Source organism: Ascaphus truei, chromosome 17, assembly GCF_040206685.1.
Source record: "Ascaphus truei isolate aAscTru1 chromosome 17, aAscTru1.hap1, whole genome shotgun sequence".
NCBI lineage: Eukaryota > Metazoa > Chordata > Amphibia > Anura > Ascaphidae > Ascaphus > Ascaphus truei.
Window position 1 is genome coordinate 31,222,305 of NC_134499.1, and position 16,822 is coordinate 31,239,126.

Below are 16,822 nucleotides of genomic sequence, written 5' to 3' on the forward strand. Positions count from 1 at the left end.
CTTATTGGCTAAATGCAGGAACCATTTAAAAAAAAATAAAAAATGAATTGTATCTTAATAATTAGGTTCCAAAGTCTCGATTTTGAATATCTTGTGGAAATCTCAGTATCTGCTCTTACAATCAAATTGCTCCTCTGTTAAACATTGTTAGTCACAGTAAATTAATCATAATATTTTATACACCCCTTTACCTTTAAAATAAATATATACTGTATATTTTAGCTCTATGTGAATGCATCAGTAAACCAGCGCCACCAACAGCAGCGATACAGATTTATTTTTTAAAATATTTTTTTTTTATTGAAGAATCACATTTTCTAAGCAAAATGAGGTGCGTTTAGAAAGGAATAAAATATTTACAGAGGACTGAAGCAGAAGTTTGTTCAATGCGTCTTCATTCATCAGAAACAACCCCATACAAAATACAAGGACGGGACAGGTAACCTTTTCAAGCTTGTTAAAAACCAAGAAAACAAAAAATATAAATATACATTTGTACACCACCTGTAACAAAAAAAAAATATACATAAAAGTACAGAAACAAAAATCATAATCCCACACGAACTATTGCAATATACACGCAAATAAATATGTGCAATTATAATTTACAAAAAACGGTGACATTTCCCCCTTTTGAACCTGTGAATCAAATACGTCCGTAGCCGATTGGAAAATGAATTCCTTTAAGCAGACAATGCATTACTGTGAGACATTTGTAAACCACTTACCGCTGAACGCTTGCACCGTGGAGGTAGGTACACAGTACAGTTGCAGAGATTTCTGATCGTTATGCTTAAACGCAGCATATTTCAGTTCGTTCTCTTTATAATCTGCATATTTGCGCGAAACATCCTTAATGTGGGCATTTTAGGCAGCAAGTAGAGATCAGATGTATATATTCACGTATTTGTTTTTAAACATGAAGTGTGCCGCTAAAGGCATCACAGGCATTGTATGTAGCTATCTGATTATTCCTGGAATCAAATAACCACCAAAACAGTCATTTACAATGTACATCTATGTATCAAGCCAGGGGTTCTTCACTCCAGTATCCAATCCCCCCACCCCAACAGGTCAGGTTTTCAGGATATCCCAGCTTCAGCACAGGTGGCTCAACCAGTGGTGCAGTCGAAGAGTATGCTTCAGCACAGAATGCTCAGTCGCAGACTGAGACACTGATTGAGCCACCTGCGCTGAAGGTAGGATATCCTTAAAACCCGACCTGTTGGGGGGGGGGGGGGGGCTTGAGGACTGGAGTTGAGCACCCCTGTATTAAGCCAATATGCAGCTATTCTGCACAGGCAAGGAATATGGCAAACTTGTTTGTTTTGTTGACTGACGAACTCCTCTACTTTGTGAACCAAAGTCTCCAATCAATGGAGAGGCTTAAGAAGGTTGTTGAGGACAATCCATGATACATTTAGAAGTGCAGGAATGAGTCCACATTTCTCTGCATCTGGCAACGTGCAATAAAAAAACCTTAATTTAAAAAAAGTAGCGATGGTTCTGCGAAAACGGGGTGACATTCTTCAGAGGTCAGTGCTCGTTCCTTTGCAAACGTTTGCCAATCTTACATGATTAATTATCGGTTATCTGCGAAAAGAAAGTTGCCAAGGACTGAAGTTAAGGCGACATCTGAATTATCATAGCGCTTATAAGGTGCCACAAATAAGCTGCCTCCTCTTAGGGACAAGGTTCTAGGCACCAAAGAAACAGCACAATGTTTTCAGTGTATTACATTCACTACAGTGTCACATTGTAACAGGACACACAGCTCCTTTTGAAGAAAGGCTACAATTTACAATGTAACCCAAGCAGGCTATTTGAAGGTTGTGGACCCCAAATAATGAATTGCTATTCTCAGTTGAGATTCCACTGAAATCTAAGAGAGAAAACGATGCTAAAAAATGAGGTGGTTTTCCATGAGGGACACATCGCTGCTTCAGATAACACAGCGCTTTCTTCCTGTTAGTATCCATATCTAGGTAAGACCACGCTTTCTTCCTGTTAGTATCCACGTCTGGGTAAGACCACGCTTTCTTCCTGTTGGTATCCATATCTGGGTAAGACCACGCTTTCTTCCTGTTAGTATCCACGTCTGGGTAAGACCACGCTTTCTTCCTGTTAGTATCCACGTCTGGGTAAGACCACGCTTTCTTCCTGTTGGTATCCATATCTGGGTAAGACCACGCTTTCTTCCTGTTAGTATCCACGTCTGGGTAAGACCACGCTTTCTTCCTGTTGGTATCCATATCTGGGTAAGACCGCGCTTTCTTCCTGTTGGTATCCACGTCTGGGTAAGACCACGCTTTCTTCCTGTTGGTATCCACGTCTGGGTAAGACCACGCTTTCTTCCTGTTGGTATCCACGTCTGGGTAAGACCGCGCTTTCTTCCTGTTAGTATCCACGTCTGGGTAAGACCACGCTTTCTTCCTGTTAGTATCCACGTCTGGGTAAGACCACGCTTTCTTCCTGTTGGTATCCACGTCTGGGTAAGACCGCGCTTTCTTCCTGTTGGTATCCACGCCTGGGTAAGACCACGCTTTCTTCCTGTTAGTATCCACGTCTGGGTAAGACCGCGCTTTCTTCCTGTTGGTATCCACGCCTGGGTAAGACCGCGCTTTCTTCCTGTTGGTATCCATATCTGGGTAAGACCGCGCTTTCTTCCTGTTGGTATCCACGTCTGGGTAAGACCACACTTTCTTCCTGTTGGTATCCACGTCTGGGTAAGACCACGCTTTCTTCCTGTTGGTATCCACGTCTTGGTAAGACCACGCTTTCTTCCTGTTAGTATCCACGTCTGGGTAAGACCACGCTTTCTTCCTGTTGGTATCCCAAGTCTGGATTACTCCAGGTCCTGCAAGTTTATCGTACTTCCTGTGAACTGGGAGTTATCAGAAGCTGCATCGTCTTCTGTTGAAGTGTGAGGCTCCTGAAGCAAGAACACAATTATTAATTGGGTAGAAATGTTTCTTATTTTACAGTCTTTGGCTTATAGATGAAGGAACAGTGATCACTTAACCCTTTCCCTGCGCTGTAACAACCTGCTGGCCCACTTGCAGTGCAGGAGATAGCAGTGCTCTCTGCTTAGCCTTATTTAGATATTCAAGGAGCACCTTGCTCATTTTCTTAAACTATATGTATACATTGGGGTAGTTCAGAAAACGTGGCCAATAACTGCCACCAAAATCTAGCTGTCCGCAATATACATTGGCCACCGGAACAAACCTCTTATTGGTGGTCAGGCACTGCAAATGGCATAAGGGTTAACTCTGTATACTCTGAAGTGGCGGCTCGGGTCCTTTTCAGCCATAGCCCCATTTATGTAATTAGGCGTTTACCATCCGGTGACGACCTGAACGGTTGCTTTGGTGTATATTCCGTATTTCCTCGATTGTAAGACGCCATCGATTTGGCTCTTAAAAAAATCGAGTAAAATTACTTTTTCACTTACCATGTTTCAGGAGCGGTTCCGTGTCAGCGGAGGATAAAGCAGGAGGCGGCAGGACAGGTCCCACGTCTGGAGAGGATGGAAGATGGACAGTGGGCGGGAATGTGGCGACGGAAGGACAGGTCCCAAGTCTGCAGGCGAATGAAGATAAGACAGCGGCGTGCGGCGGCGGCGGCAGGAGATCATAATAGCAGGAGAGCAGCGGCATAGGGGAACGGCTGGTGAGGAGCGCACTGTAACCGGAAGTCAGACACCGGTCAACTTCCGGGGGTTACAGTGCGCTCCTTCTCAGCCGTTCCCCTATGCCGCTGCTCTCCTGCTATTATGATCTCCTGCCGCCGCCGCACGCCCGCCGTCATCTTATCTTCATTCACCTGCAGACTTGGGACCTGTCCTGCCGCCGCCACACTCCCGCCCACTGTAAATCTTCCATCCTCTGCAGACGTGGGACCTCTCCTGCTGCCGCCGCCCACGTCATCCTCCGCTGACATGGGACCTCTCCTGAAACATGGTAAGTGAAAAGAGGGGGTTTAGTAGACCCGTTTTTGTTTTAATACATTGATTCTAAGATGCACCCCGATTTCAGACATGTGAAAATCGGGAAAAAGGTGCATCTTAAAAATCGAGGAAATACAGTATAATTACCGCCACAGACCTCAAGACAGCTGCTTACTCAGTAACACAGGTGGCAGTGCAGGTTTAAGGGACTGGTGGGTAGGTACCTGTATATTGGGCCTATAAACATAAATTAGTCAGTAATATATCTTTATCCAGATGCTGATTGGCCTTTTGAAGGTGACTTGTGAGATCAGTAAAGCTCATGTACAAACTGCATCCATGTATAACTTGTTCTCCATGAAATAAATCCCACATTATTACATATAAGAGACATGGCAAAAGAACAAGAGGTCTGTTGAAATAAGGAGAGAGAACTGTTGGGAAAACACACACACACACACACACACACACACACACACACACACACACACACACACACACACACACACACACACACACACACACACACACACACACACACACACACACACACACACACACCTCCCAATTATGCATGTATATTTAAGGTATTAAAAAGTACGTACACATTTATAACAGAGTATAGTATACATAGTGTATGAAAGATTCGTACCTGAAGTATGTGCACAGGTAGATCAACAGTGAGCTGAGCGTGTGATGCTGGGGACTGAGAGCGGAGCTGGAAAGGTAAATCTCCATCACCCGGTGGATCGTCCTAACGAGAACATCGGGTTTGGAAAGTAAGGGGGGAAAGAATTGTAGACATTAGGATACCATAAAAGTGGAAACTGATATTATATAAGTTAGGATGGACTTCTTAAGATACTGCCACTACATGACAAAGCAAGCAAGGCATTGCAATCTTATAGCCGTTTCTCAGAATCTGTTACACAAGGGGCAAAGCGTAATAGACACCATTAATAAAAGGTGTATTCTGAGTTTGTCACAAGAAGAGAAAAGGGAATTGATTTATTTTCCATTGCTGCAGGTACAGAAAATTAGATTGTAAGCTCTTGATGGTGAGGATCAGCGATGCTCGATACACGCAGCTGTGCGAGCCTCTTCCCTGGTAGGATCCCACAGCTCAGACCATACAGACATGTTCTCTTACCTGCAGCAGCTGAATCTGCACATACTGTGCCCCGGTGGCTGGGTCTCGCAATGTCAGCCCTGCATTAGGCATTACAACGTTGCTACAAAACCGGCCGCCTTGCCCGACGGCCGAGGACACCGCCGCACTCGGTTTTCCTCCTTTGCTTTTCCTCTGTGTGGGTGAAGTACCTTTAACAAGGTAAAAAAAACCAGTTAAACAAGGGAACCTAATCACATACAAATCTGTAGGGAGGGGAAAGAGACCAGAACCCTATGTGATGCACTCAACTCTACTGATATGAAAATAATAAAGTTTTATTAATATCTATTAAGGTAAACATAGAAAAAAGTTTAAAACCTAAACTCCCTGAATTCCCTCAGGATAATAGTACATAAAGTGTCCATTTTTTGAGCTATCAGGTTCAAGTGCGATGTGTTTTATATTTGTATCTGACTGCAAGTCCAGTCTAGCTTATATGGCTATTTAAAGGTGATTACCACTGCCATCTGACCATTAAGATAGATCCACACCTAGGATCTCTCAAGTACACTGTTTAGGTTTTAAACTTTTTTCTATGTTTACCTTAATAGATATTAATAAAACTTTATTATTTTCATATCAGTAGAGTTGAGTGCATCACATAGGGTTCTGGTCTCTTTCCCCTCCCTACACATATGTATTAACCCTGATAGCACCTCTCTAGTAAGTAACTTTGATTTGAGCTGAGCAGGATTTTCCCCTCCCCCATTTCCCCTCCAACCATTTGCACATACAAATCTCCCTGCAACCCCCCCCCCACTCTTTTGAATCTTCCGTTTAATAGCCCTTTATAAAACAAATATTGTATATTCTGAATCAATCTTCTTGTATGCATTAGGCTGTTTATGCGAATTAACACATATTTTATCATTCGCAAGATAACTTTCCCCCCCCCCCACCCCTTATAATTAATAACAAAAATAACATTGATCTATGCTTTTGAAGTAGCTGGTGACAAAAGTCCTGCAGGACATGGGCAAGGAAATCAGGATCTGGTACTGTGTCTTCAAACAGATCCCCCCCTCAAAAGTCCAGTACTGTTACCCCATGACTCCTGTTCGATAAGTCCTGACAGTCACGAAACATGGTTTTCCAAACGTCTGACCTACCGTGAATGTCCCTACTGCTGGTAATGTTACTGGTATACCAGCTGCAGCGCACAGGATGTCCCTGAGCTCTCTCACCTGTGCAGCTCACACTTCCGGTCTTTTTGCTCTTGGCCAGCTGAATGGCTCTGTAATCAGTCCTTGCCGACCCCCCGCTCTCCTGGTAACATGAAGACAGAAAGAGTTTATTAAAGATAAAAGGTATTTCTTGGTATTTAACAAGCAACAATTTCATGCAACACCATTTCTTTTTTTAGTTGTTCCAGCCCTCGCTCGCCTCTGCCTCCTGCTCCCTTCACTGAGCAGCGGTGACTTGACCGGTCAATCAGGTCAGTCATCACTGCGCACAGCACAGGCGCCATGGGGGCCATTTTAGGAGCCCGGTATTAAGAGAAATATATAACGTATCATTTTAGAGAGATCAAACAAGCTGGAAGGTAAAACTAGAACAAGCGATGTCATGCCCCGGGTAGGAGAATTACGTAATGTAATTGTGAAGGTTTCTGATAAAATAACTCTGTTTTAGGTAATTGGCAACCTATTTTTCCATTAACGAAAAGAAAAGTAACTAAAAAGCAGCAATGGTATAGTATGGGAACCCCCATATTTATTAGTTATTGAGATACTTACAGCTTTCAGTGCACATCATTGGTTGCAACATCTTATTGGCCCGCGATTGGCTGGCCATTTGTACTTCCCAGTATGGGAAAACACCAGCACCGAAAACTGTAATTATCTCGGGAACCTGGCGTTCTGCAGAGCGGTTCAGCTCCAAAGGACCCCATAATTCCAGTCCTATTTAAAAAAAAAAAAAAAAAAAATTACATTTTATGTATTCCTATAATGCAAAAAAATAAAAAAATTGGGAGAAAATAAAATAAAACCCAATTCAAAAACAAACAGAAAGACGACGAGCCGTCAGGTTTGCTGCTTTAAAGTATCCATCTAAGGCCTCGGACATATTACAGGCGCGCGAGCGTGTGACGTCACGCGCGCCTGTACTTGCAGAGATCCGTGGCTTGTAGTGTTGCGCAATGGGAGGCACGGCCGTGACGTCACGGAGCTCGGTCACCCTCATTGGGCGAACCGCTAATGCGTCCCGGCCGTCACCCGGCGGACACAAACATGTTTGTCTCCTCTGCTTTTGGTCACACTGTCACATGCATGTGCTAGCGCGCGCTCACTATAGACATGCATATCTGAGTACTACTGTTTGTTTTCGGCGCCAGCAACATCGCTTGCGACCTCTGCTGCACTATGGCCGCGGCCTAAATCCCGACTCTCAGATAAACGGCTGTAGCATACCAACAACAGAGAGCTCCCGGACCCCGAGCTGAAATCCATTTCCTTCTGTGAACTATAACCGCCTGTGGGATTCGGGAACACGAACTGCGTCACCACTTTACTTCCTTCTTGCTGACCTACGACCTCTGAGCCCGGCAGCAAGCTTCTCTCCGCTTTGGTCTGTGTCAGCAACTCTGGCATGGAGCTGCTCGCCCCGAGGCTGACCGAGGGAATCAGAGTGGCCGTGTCTATGGTGAGGTTATTGCTGGAGGTCAGCCCGTGGAGGTCCTGGCTGGAGCCTTTCATGGATAAAGACGCAAGGGAGCCCAAAGCCTCTGCGTTCACAGTTTGCACGTCCTCCAGGTGTAAAGTGCCCTGCTGGAGGATGGAGGCTGCGGCTCCCAGCAGGAGGGAGCTGTCCAAGCTGTGTGGGTTCTCATTGGTAGAGACCAGCACCAATGGGTCAACAGGATGCACCATAGAGTTGTTGCTGACCGATAGGTTCCCTCCCAAAGTAGATCCCACAGAGGACACGTCGATGGTCAGTATTCCCGAATTAACCAGGGTCAGATCGGCTGAGATCCCCGACCCGTTCGATGACACGTTGGTGAAGAGAGAGGAGAGGTCCAGGTTGCTAAGGTCACTTTGTACCGAGCTTGTGAGTTCACTGCTGGGTGTGAGGGAGCTTGTGGCTTCCAGCTGGGTCAGAAGATCTACAATACAAATGGGTCATCATGGCACTGTCGTTCTCATGGTGAAGTCACTTATTTTTTGTTAGCTACATTAATGTAAATCTTATTTTTTAATTATTGCATTTGGAATTTCGTATCCTCTACTCCTGTCTGAGGCCATACTTTAACTGTTTAGTCTTCTTTAACAGGTCTATAAAAAACATGCAAATGAGATTAACCATTGCATTCACTAAAATGAACGATACAAATAGGAACAGAAAGCAATAAAGATTAACTTCATATATGCATAGATATAAGTATCAGCTCACCCGACGCCTCAAATGATCTATAACGGTATAAATCTACATGTTTATTTTGTTACTATAACAAAGCATTTTTTAAGTATGTAACAGCTGCATCCATATCAGAGCAGGTCTGTCCTCAAAACTCTGTGTGCGGTGTTGATTAAAATCACTGAAGCAGAACTTTAGACAAAAGTACAATTTCCAATCCCATTTTCTTTTTTTAAACACACACACACAAAGGAAAACAGCAGCAAAAACAGAACACGAGAATTGAGTTTTCACTTTATCACTAGATTACAATCTAAGCGATGATTTACACTTCCGCCTGTACAGTGCCAGTGTTATCGCACTCACCTGGGCTGAAGTTGTGCTGTTTGACCATGTGGGATTTCAAGCTCTGCTTGGAGTTGAACATCTTGCTGCAGCTGGATACAAGACAGCGAGTCTTGGACGTGTCCACATCCTGAAGGTGTTTTTTGGAGTGGATGTATAAACTGCTGCGAGCAGAGAACTTGGCCCCGCAGCCTGAGACAAAAGCACAGGCAATAACCCGCTGAGCACAGCTAATACACATTACAACAAATTATTCTTATGTTATAAAACGTTGTCTCACATCAGTTTCCTAGAGCAGACAATATTCCAAACCGTGTGTGATGACGCATACAAAAAAAATGTTTGGCCTCACAATCACACCGAGAATACCTCTACCACAGTGGTCTCAAACAATCTTCAAGCACCACCAACAGGCCAGGGTTTATGGATATCCCTGCTTCAGTGACAGTCAAAGACTGAGCAACTGATTGAGCCACCTGTGCTGAAGCAGGGATATCTAAAACAAACTGGCCTGTTGGTGGCCCATGAGGACTGCGTTTGAGACCCCTGCGTCCACCCTTACTTGACGAGGTCATGTGTCATGACGTCATGTATGACGCCATGGCATGTGACACAAAGATGGCGACCGTCCCTAATTAACAAACACTGCACTAGTGTGTGCATAAAAAGGAGCATTTTCTCCCACCACTTTAGACTTAATAAAGGGCAGTTTGTGCCCCAAAATGTTGAGTTTCATGCACAAGGGTGTCATTCTGTCATTCTTTTATTATTTGTGGTAAGGTATTTTTACCTTTATATTGCATTTTGATATATGTATTAGATTTTTCTATATACATGTATGATCTCTCTGCGATGCTGTATTGGATTCAATATATCCTTTGAACATGTATTTACAGTAGTGTCTTGGTATTTGTTGGACTGCTTATTGTTAATTCTTCCTTATTTATAAAAAAAACAAACACTGCTCAGGTTTAATGCATTTGTGATAAAATAAGATAGTGAATAAAAATACCACTTGTGGTGCATTTGTATGTCCCAGACAGATCTGCAACCCTGCCTTTTCCCATTATCACTTAGAATACAATGCTTCCACTGCTGCCAGAGATTCTGGGTAATGGCATACAAATGAGCAGTGTGTCACGCTTTACTTCTTATCCATTTTAACATGGAGCCCTATAAACTTATGCCTGCCGCATTACACAGCTTTTCAGCACAGCCTGGGCTAAGGGCATAGTCAGGAACCCAACTCACAGGTAGGATGGATTCCGCCACGAACCCTTTTACGAACTATAAAACGAAATTAGTATTTGAAAGGCTATTTTATCAGTTAAGCTTAACTTCTGAAAGTTCGGTGCGTCAGACAGAATAAGGTTTACTAAATGAAGTAATCTCACAATCCCAATTACTGTATTAATGGGAATAACAACGATAGAAGAACTAGTCTACTCAACTGTATTAAAGCTAGGACAGAAACAATGTTACTTCCTGCTCCGCACCGCTTTCTGTGTAGGAAGTGCATGATTCAGATGCCAAGTTTATCAACTAGCCCACTATGTCAAGAAAATGTTTATTAACGATACAGTGGTGACAACTTTACTGCCACGGATCATGTAAAAACGAGTGCGCTATGGAAACAATTGTGGGTATTAAAGTAGCAACACCTCACTGTTTCTCTATCCTTCCAAGTGTGCCATTGTTTTGTGTTGAAATCATTGAAAGATTTACCTTCCACGGGGCACTCGAACGGTTTGGTGCCGAGGTGCGTTATGCTGTGACCTTTCAAATGCTCTGCTCGTGTAAACGATTTCCCACAACCTTCTACTGGACAATGATACCTCCTGTCATCTTCATGTTTTCTGGGAGCACAAAACCAGAGCTTGTTAAAAGAACCAGCGGCCCAGACCCGAGCGAGTTTAGAACTGCAAGCTATTCGAGGGACAGCCATATACTAGTGCAGGGGTAGCATTCCTCAAGGGTCACCAACAGGTCAGGTTTTCAGGATATCCCTGCTTGAGCCCCATGTGCTGATGCAGGAATATCCTGAAAACATGACCAGTTGGCTACCCTTGCACTAGTGTAATCTTCAGCTGTAGGAATGTGGTTATAACGTTTAACAGTTAGGCTAAGTCCCCGCTGCCTCAGACCATGCGCCCGCACTGCAGACAGGCGGCGCGTGGAGAGGCACTTGAAGCTATTTGTGGTCCGTAGGGAGCAGTTTTGCGAGCGGGGGGGGCGCGGCCAAACGGGTAGGGGGGGGGTCACGGCCATGACAGGGGGCACAAGAATAGAGCTCACAGCACTGCAGCAACCCAAGGGGGGGGGGGGGGGGGGGGAGGAGGTGTGTGTTGTAACTGCTGTTTGCCAGTTTGAAGTTTTCCCTCTTCCTGGTTTTAAAATGATGTCCTCCCATTGGCTATCACTAGCTGGCTTGCCATAGGTTGATGGGAGCCAGTCTATGATTGGCTCCCTCGCGCACCATGTGACGCGTCGCCGCACGGGAACACGATCCTTGTGTATCCCCTGCTGGCTGACGCGTCACAGCAAGTAGTCAGCTGTGCAGTGAGGAGGGACTGGGACCGGCTCGGGAGGCTACAAGGAAATGGTGAGTAGCGCTCACGCGGCCGAGCGCGCCGCCGGACGCAGCGGGACCCAGCCCTTATTCATGGAGAGCTGCAGTGGGACATGTGTACTATGTTAGTAATTAAAGGTTTTCGTCTTAAATAACAAATGTGCACGATTTCATAGCAGGGAGCCTGGACACATCCCAAACAGGAGAATGCGACAAGCAAAAAAGTAATATCTCAGCTGTACTTTCGATAAGCAAAAGATCATTTGTGTCTATAAAACAGAAAAAAAAAAAAAATGATACCTTTTGTGTCTTAATAACTTTGACATGCTCGTGAAGGCCCAACCACACCCTTCAAAGTCACAGATAAAAGGTCTTTCACCTACAAAAAAAAAAATGTCAATTACTGCTAAATATCTTAATGGCTATAGAGTGGTGACCACAACAAATTGTTAAGGGAAGTTAAAAAGATTACTCAGTGATGAGGCTATTGCCTTTAGACCTTTGCTGACAAAATTGTCACCAATGTAACTTTTGATACCAGACGAGCCAGAAACATTTTGGTTGCTGGCGCCACTATTTGCTGTGACAGACTCCTCCGTGTGCGGACGGAGCTTGTACAGACCTGTGTGACTTCGCAGGTGAATTTTCAGTCTGCAGGCTTTATCATATTGCTTGTTGCAGCCGGGGAAAGAACAGATAAATTGCTCCTGCTCTCGTACATGAGCTCTGTGGTGTGAAAATAACGCGGTCACTGTAATAAACGTCTTGTCGCAACCTACAGAAAAAGGGAAAAGAAAACCAGGAATACTTAATATAATTCACTACTGTTACAGCATAAAAACGGTGATAACTGACTATTGTGAAGTGATCTAGGTGGGAGCTGTAAATTAAATGTAAAGGTAATGGTATCAGATTCAGCCCGGAAATCTTTATGCCTGTGATGGTGACGGATGTCAACAAAATAACATACCTCCTACCTAAAAAGAAATGGGAAAACACCAGGGACTCTGCTAGCTCTATATCTCGGTTACATGTTTTCCCTGCTCTGAAAACTGAGAGTGCCTGTGTAATCAATACATTATTGTTACACATTCCTTTCTTTACACTGCCAGTAGCTGGTTGCCTTGCCAACCTCTTTATCCCCCTGGCTAAGTGGACTTTTCCATACTCCCCTGTCTGTATTCACAGATAGCATAGTCATGTCACTATTCCTGTGTGACAAAGGTTACTCACTTCCTTTCCAACCTAACCAGGCTGAGTATCTCTTATAGAAACACAAGAAACAAAAGCGCAGACGCATATAGTGACGCAAGTTCCAATATTATTAAAGGAATAAAATGGTAAGATATCTGCGTACATCAATTCAGAATATAATAGGCATTTCATGCACTTAGGTCATGTGTTACCCGGCACCGCAACCCTGAGGAAGTAGCTTATGCTACGAAACGCATAGGATATACGTACTATTTTTATGGCCCCTACGGATATCTCCTATCAGTTTATGTGCCGAAGCTGAGAGACTTTTGGACGTTCAGAGTGACGTAAAACTACCTTTGACGGCAGTCATCGCTTTACGGCCAGTCGCGATTTACACGGAACTTCCGAGGCGCGAGCCTGACGGCGACTCCAACGGTCCCGGTGTCTACGCAGACATACAGAGGCGAACGGAGGGTCTCCCGAGGATGGTGTACAAGCAGCTCTTCATGCCCGAATTTCCACACTGAAGGTCAAGTAAAGATCAAGTGATCCTGCGGTCATTGCGGTGCCGGGTAACACATGACCTAAGTGCATGAAATGCCTATTATATTCTGAATTGATGTACGCAGATATCTTACCATTTTATTCCTTTAATAATATTGGAACTTACTTCACTATATGCGTCTGCGCTTTTGTTTCTTGTGTTTCAGTTATTCTAGGGGTGCTGAGTCACTCCGCTTTTCTTCAGCTGCAGACACTAATTCGCAACACCAGAGGTTGTTGATATTTATGTATATGACATAGGTGCATTTATATGGGATCACTATCTCTTCACAAAAGAATATATTAGTTGCGCACTTTATTTCTCTTCCCTTTTTGAGTATCTCTTATGCTATCTACCCCCTGGCAAGGCCATTACGTTTTTACCTTCCCTTTATACAAAGCACTCCACAGAGAAGCACTCTCTTACTACTCAACAACATCTACAAGTGCATTTATATGTCTGATGCTTTCCCAATAAAGTCAAGAAATACATAAGGACTTGTGCTTTCAAGAGGGATGAGCTAAGCTATATGGCCTCATTCCCATCCTACACGTGACCCTGGTTCCAGAATAATATCTATTTATGTAGCGCTCACAATGTATTCCACGTTGACGTTATAACCATTGGTTTCAATGTGTTTTAACGTTAGTGGTTTTATAAACATTTCATATTTTATAATGCCCAGGGATCTTCACACAGATGTCAAAATAAATATAAAAAAATGAAACCAACACTACACAAAACATTATGACTGCATAATAAATTAACGAATCGCTCTGCATAATCGGGGAGTTCCACTCGTCCTATCCCACCTCGATCCCTCTATCCCCGGGAAGTCACGTCCCGTGGCATTTTACGCTCGAGAGAGAGAGGGGGGGAGCGAAACCCCCCTCCCCGTGGGACGTACCGGGAAACTCGCACTTGTACGGCCTCTCCGGCTCAAAGTGCGTCCGCAGGTGGGTGCCGAGCTTGGCGGCGGTGGGGCAGCGCTCCCCGCAGGTGTCGCAGCGGAAGACGCTCTCCTGCTCGTGGGCTCGCAGGTGGGCCTTCAGGTTGTAGACGGTGGTGAAGCACTTCCCGCAGCCCGGCACGTCGCAGGAGAAGGGCCTGCGCTTGTCGTGGGATTGCAGGTGGCGCTTGAGCTTGTAGAGGGTGGTGAAGGACCAGCCGCAGCGGTCCACGCTGCACTTGAAAGGGCGCTGGCCTTCGGTGTGGCTCAGCAGGTGGACCTTCAGCTGCTGCTTGCGGTCGAAGGCTTGGGCGCAGCCCGGCTCGGGGCACCGGTACACCAGCAGCACCCCCTTTTTAGCCAGGCCCAGGGCCTCCCCCAGGTTCACCTGCAGCTCCCCCATGTCCCCCACCAGGAAGCCAGCCACCTGCTCGTCCACCGTGTCCCTCAGCACCATGTCCACGTCCTCCAGGCCGCTGCCCTCCCCCCCGTGCAGGGGCAGGTGGGAGGCCCAGGCCCGCGGGCTGCTGGTGGGGTGGGGCCCCCGATGTAAGGGGTTATTCCCCGGCAGGTCGTAGCTACCCCTGGTCACCGCGCTGCCCCCCAGCGTCAGCAGCCCGTTCTCCAGCCTCACCGTCACGTACCCGGGCAGGCCCAGCTCGGAGGCCGGAGTGGTAGGCCGCGGTCCGAGTTCTCGGTTACCCGCCGCTTCCCCGCCCAGGTTCAGCACCATGTACACGGGAGACCCACCCTCCTCCTCTTTGATAACCCGGAGCTTCATCTCCTCCTCCTCTTCCCTCTCCTCCCCGGGGTCTCCGGCCCACGGCCTCTCCCTCCCCTCAGCCTGCCGGGGGCCGCCATCTTGGTGTGGCTGCGCCGCCGGCCCCTGGATTTCCATCTTGGTATCCCTGTAGCAAGTAGTGCGCGCGCGGAGGGACACGGTAGGTGAAAAAACCGCATGACGTGTACCACTCCCTCTCCTATCCCCTTCCCGTATCCCTCCACCAGCAGGACGGTTGCCTGGCAACCCTTGGCCGGGACTTTTCCCCCATACATAGTATAGCAGGCAGTGTAGTAGCATTGGGCCTGGTTATACCTATCTGGTTTATAAATGAAATATTTTTCACTATGACTCACTTTCTTTACTGTGTAATAATCCAACACCACTTCTCCATGTGTGAGCCCTCATGCAGTAGAAATGTTTTCTGCAGGGCCATGTTAAATATGGCTGCCACCCTAAGAAATAGGACTGTCCTGTATTTGGACCCTCTGTCCAGTAAACAATTAGAGGCAATACTGGACATATGTCTGTAGGCGTTGTCAGTCCCACCCATCATGATGATCCCGGATAATCACAACCGGAGCCTGTAATCGACAAAATACATCACAAGCATGGCATTAACCCCTTTCGTCCCAGATGGTTCTGCAAATTAGGTTCTCCAGGTGTCCAGCATTGAACCAGACTGTCCTGTATTTGGACACTGTCGAGTAAAAAATGAGAGGTAATACTGGACATGTATGTGTACAGTATTACCTCTCTGGACATAGTGACCTGACCGGCATGGGGGGCCGCGGGATTTCCCTGAGCAGGGCTGGGCAGCTTCCTCCATCTGGATTGGCTGCTGCTGGGTAATGCAGCCAATCAGGAGGTGGTGTCAGGAGCCTGGAGGTGGGGCCAAGGAGAAGCAGAAACAGCATGGAGAGGAGGCGCGTGTGTGTAGTACGTCGCACCTTTCACCATTGTGTCCAGTATTTTTGGAGAGGCCACTTGGCAACCCTACTTGTAACTCAGTCCAAATCATTGAACGTTGGATCAGGGCAATATTTCGTAGGCATGATTCTGATAAGATATTGTACAACAAGCCCTTTGTTCCTACACTTATAGGTAATGTTAGTCATGGGCTACAAAGTTCGAGGTGGAAATGCAGCCCACCAGTTGACTGGCGATGTTGCCTTGTGGAGCTAGCCGAGCTTAGACTGGCAGTCTGTATGCCTCTAGTGTAACCCCCTTAAACTAGTGTTACATCCTTATCCATTGGGCGGGAGGGGTCCATTAAACAACCAGATCCTGGGTTCTTGAGAAGTTCTGGCAAACTGTCAGAAAATCCATAAGCCTCTCCAGTCATTACGTGCCATATTTAATTTTTGATTAAGTCGATATGTGGAGTTCCAAATTGCTTAGTGTGTGCAGCGAGCTGTCGTAACGATGTTTCACTAGATTACGTGTGCAGTAGGGGAGATTATGGATCGGTTTGTTAAGTGCTACCCAAGGGTCAGGATGCCGTGATTCCTAATACTCTAGATAAGTTCAAAGATGCCAGACCACGTCCTCGCTACCCCGGGACAACCCCACCCAATGTGCTCTAAAGCACGCTGGTGGGACCTCTGGGTATATGTTGTGTAACCGTAGCGGGATTAAATACCATCTGTGTAGTATTTTGTACACATTTTCTTTTGTAGTGACACTTGTGGCTGTGGCCTCACAATGTTCAACCAGTTATTCATGTTAATTACCAGGTCCTCCTTATCAGGGTTGCGTGTTATCAGGTATGTTGAGATCATACCGCTCTCGGGGGTCATGCCCTCTTTTTTATTTTTTTTTAAAGACAGTGTTTTTCAACTTCGGTTCCCCTGGCATCCTAAAAGGGTTCCCTGTAATTTTTAGAGTCATTTTAAAATTGTACCAAATACAGAAGAATTTACAATACGTTTGATCCCAGACTATTAGAGCGGGTTGGGGTTCC

At 45.8% G+C, this 16,822-nt stretch overlaps 2 protein-coding genes across 4 annotated transcripts in view; one reads left to right on the forward strand and one right to left on the reverse strand.

Moving 5' to 3' along the window:
• Positions 1-16,822, forward strand: part of TMEM43 (transmembrane protein 43) — a 268,845-nt gene that overhangs the window by 141,091 nt on the left and 110,932 nt on the right. The gene's annotated exons all lie outside the window — the stretch shown is intronic.
• On the reverse strand, positions 274-14,983 carry LOC142468252 (zinc finger protein ZXDC-like). Of its 3 annotated transcripts, none has more exons than XM_075574598.1 (10): positions 14,037-14,983; positions 12,011-12,163; positions 11,689-11,767; positions 10,545-10,675; positions 8,841-9,011; positions 7,532-8,223; positions 6,305-6,386; positions 5,100-5,269; positions 4,602-4,703; positions 274-504 (listed from the first exon to the last, which is right to left on the reverse strand). In XM_075574598.1, the coding sequence occupies exons 1-10, from the start codon at positions 14,974-14,976 to the stop codon at positions 298-300; spliced, it is 2,727 nt and encodes a 908-aa protein (XP_075430713.1). In that variant the 5' UTR covers positions 14,977-14,983; the 3' UTR covers positions 274-297. The 3 variants fall into 3 exon arrangements, 2 of the variants coding, with proteins under 2 accessions (XP_075430713.1, XP_075430714.1); XM_075574599.1 differs by having other exon boundaries at positions 274-2,932; XR_012788612.1 differs by lacking the exons at positions 274-504; positions 4,602-4,703 and adding an exon at positions 6,857-7,021 and having other exon boundaries at positions 5,214-5,269.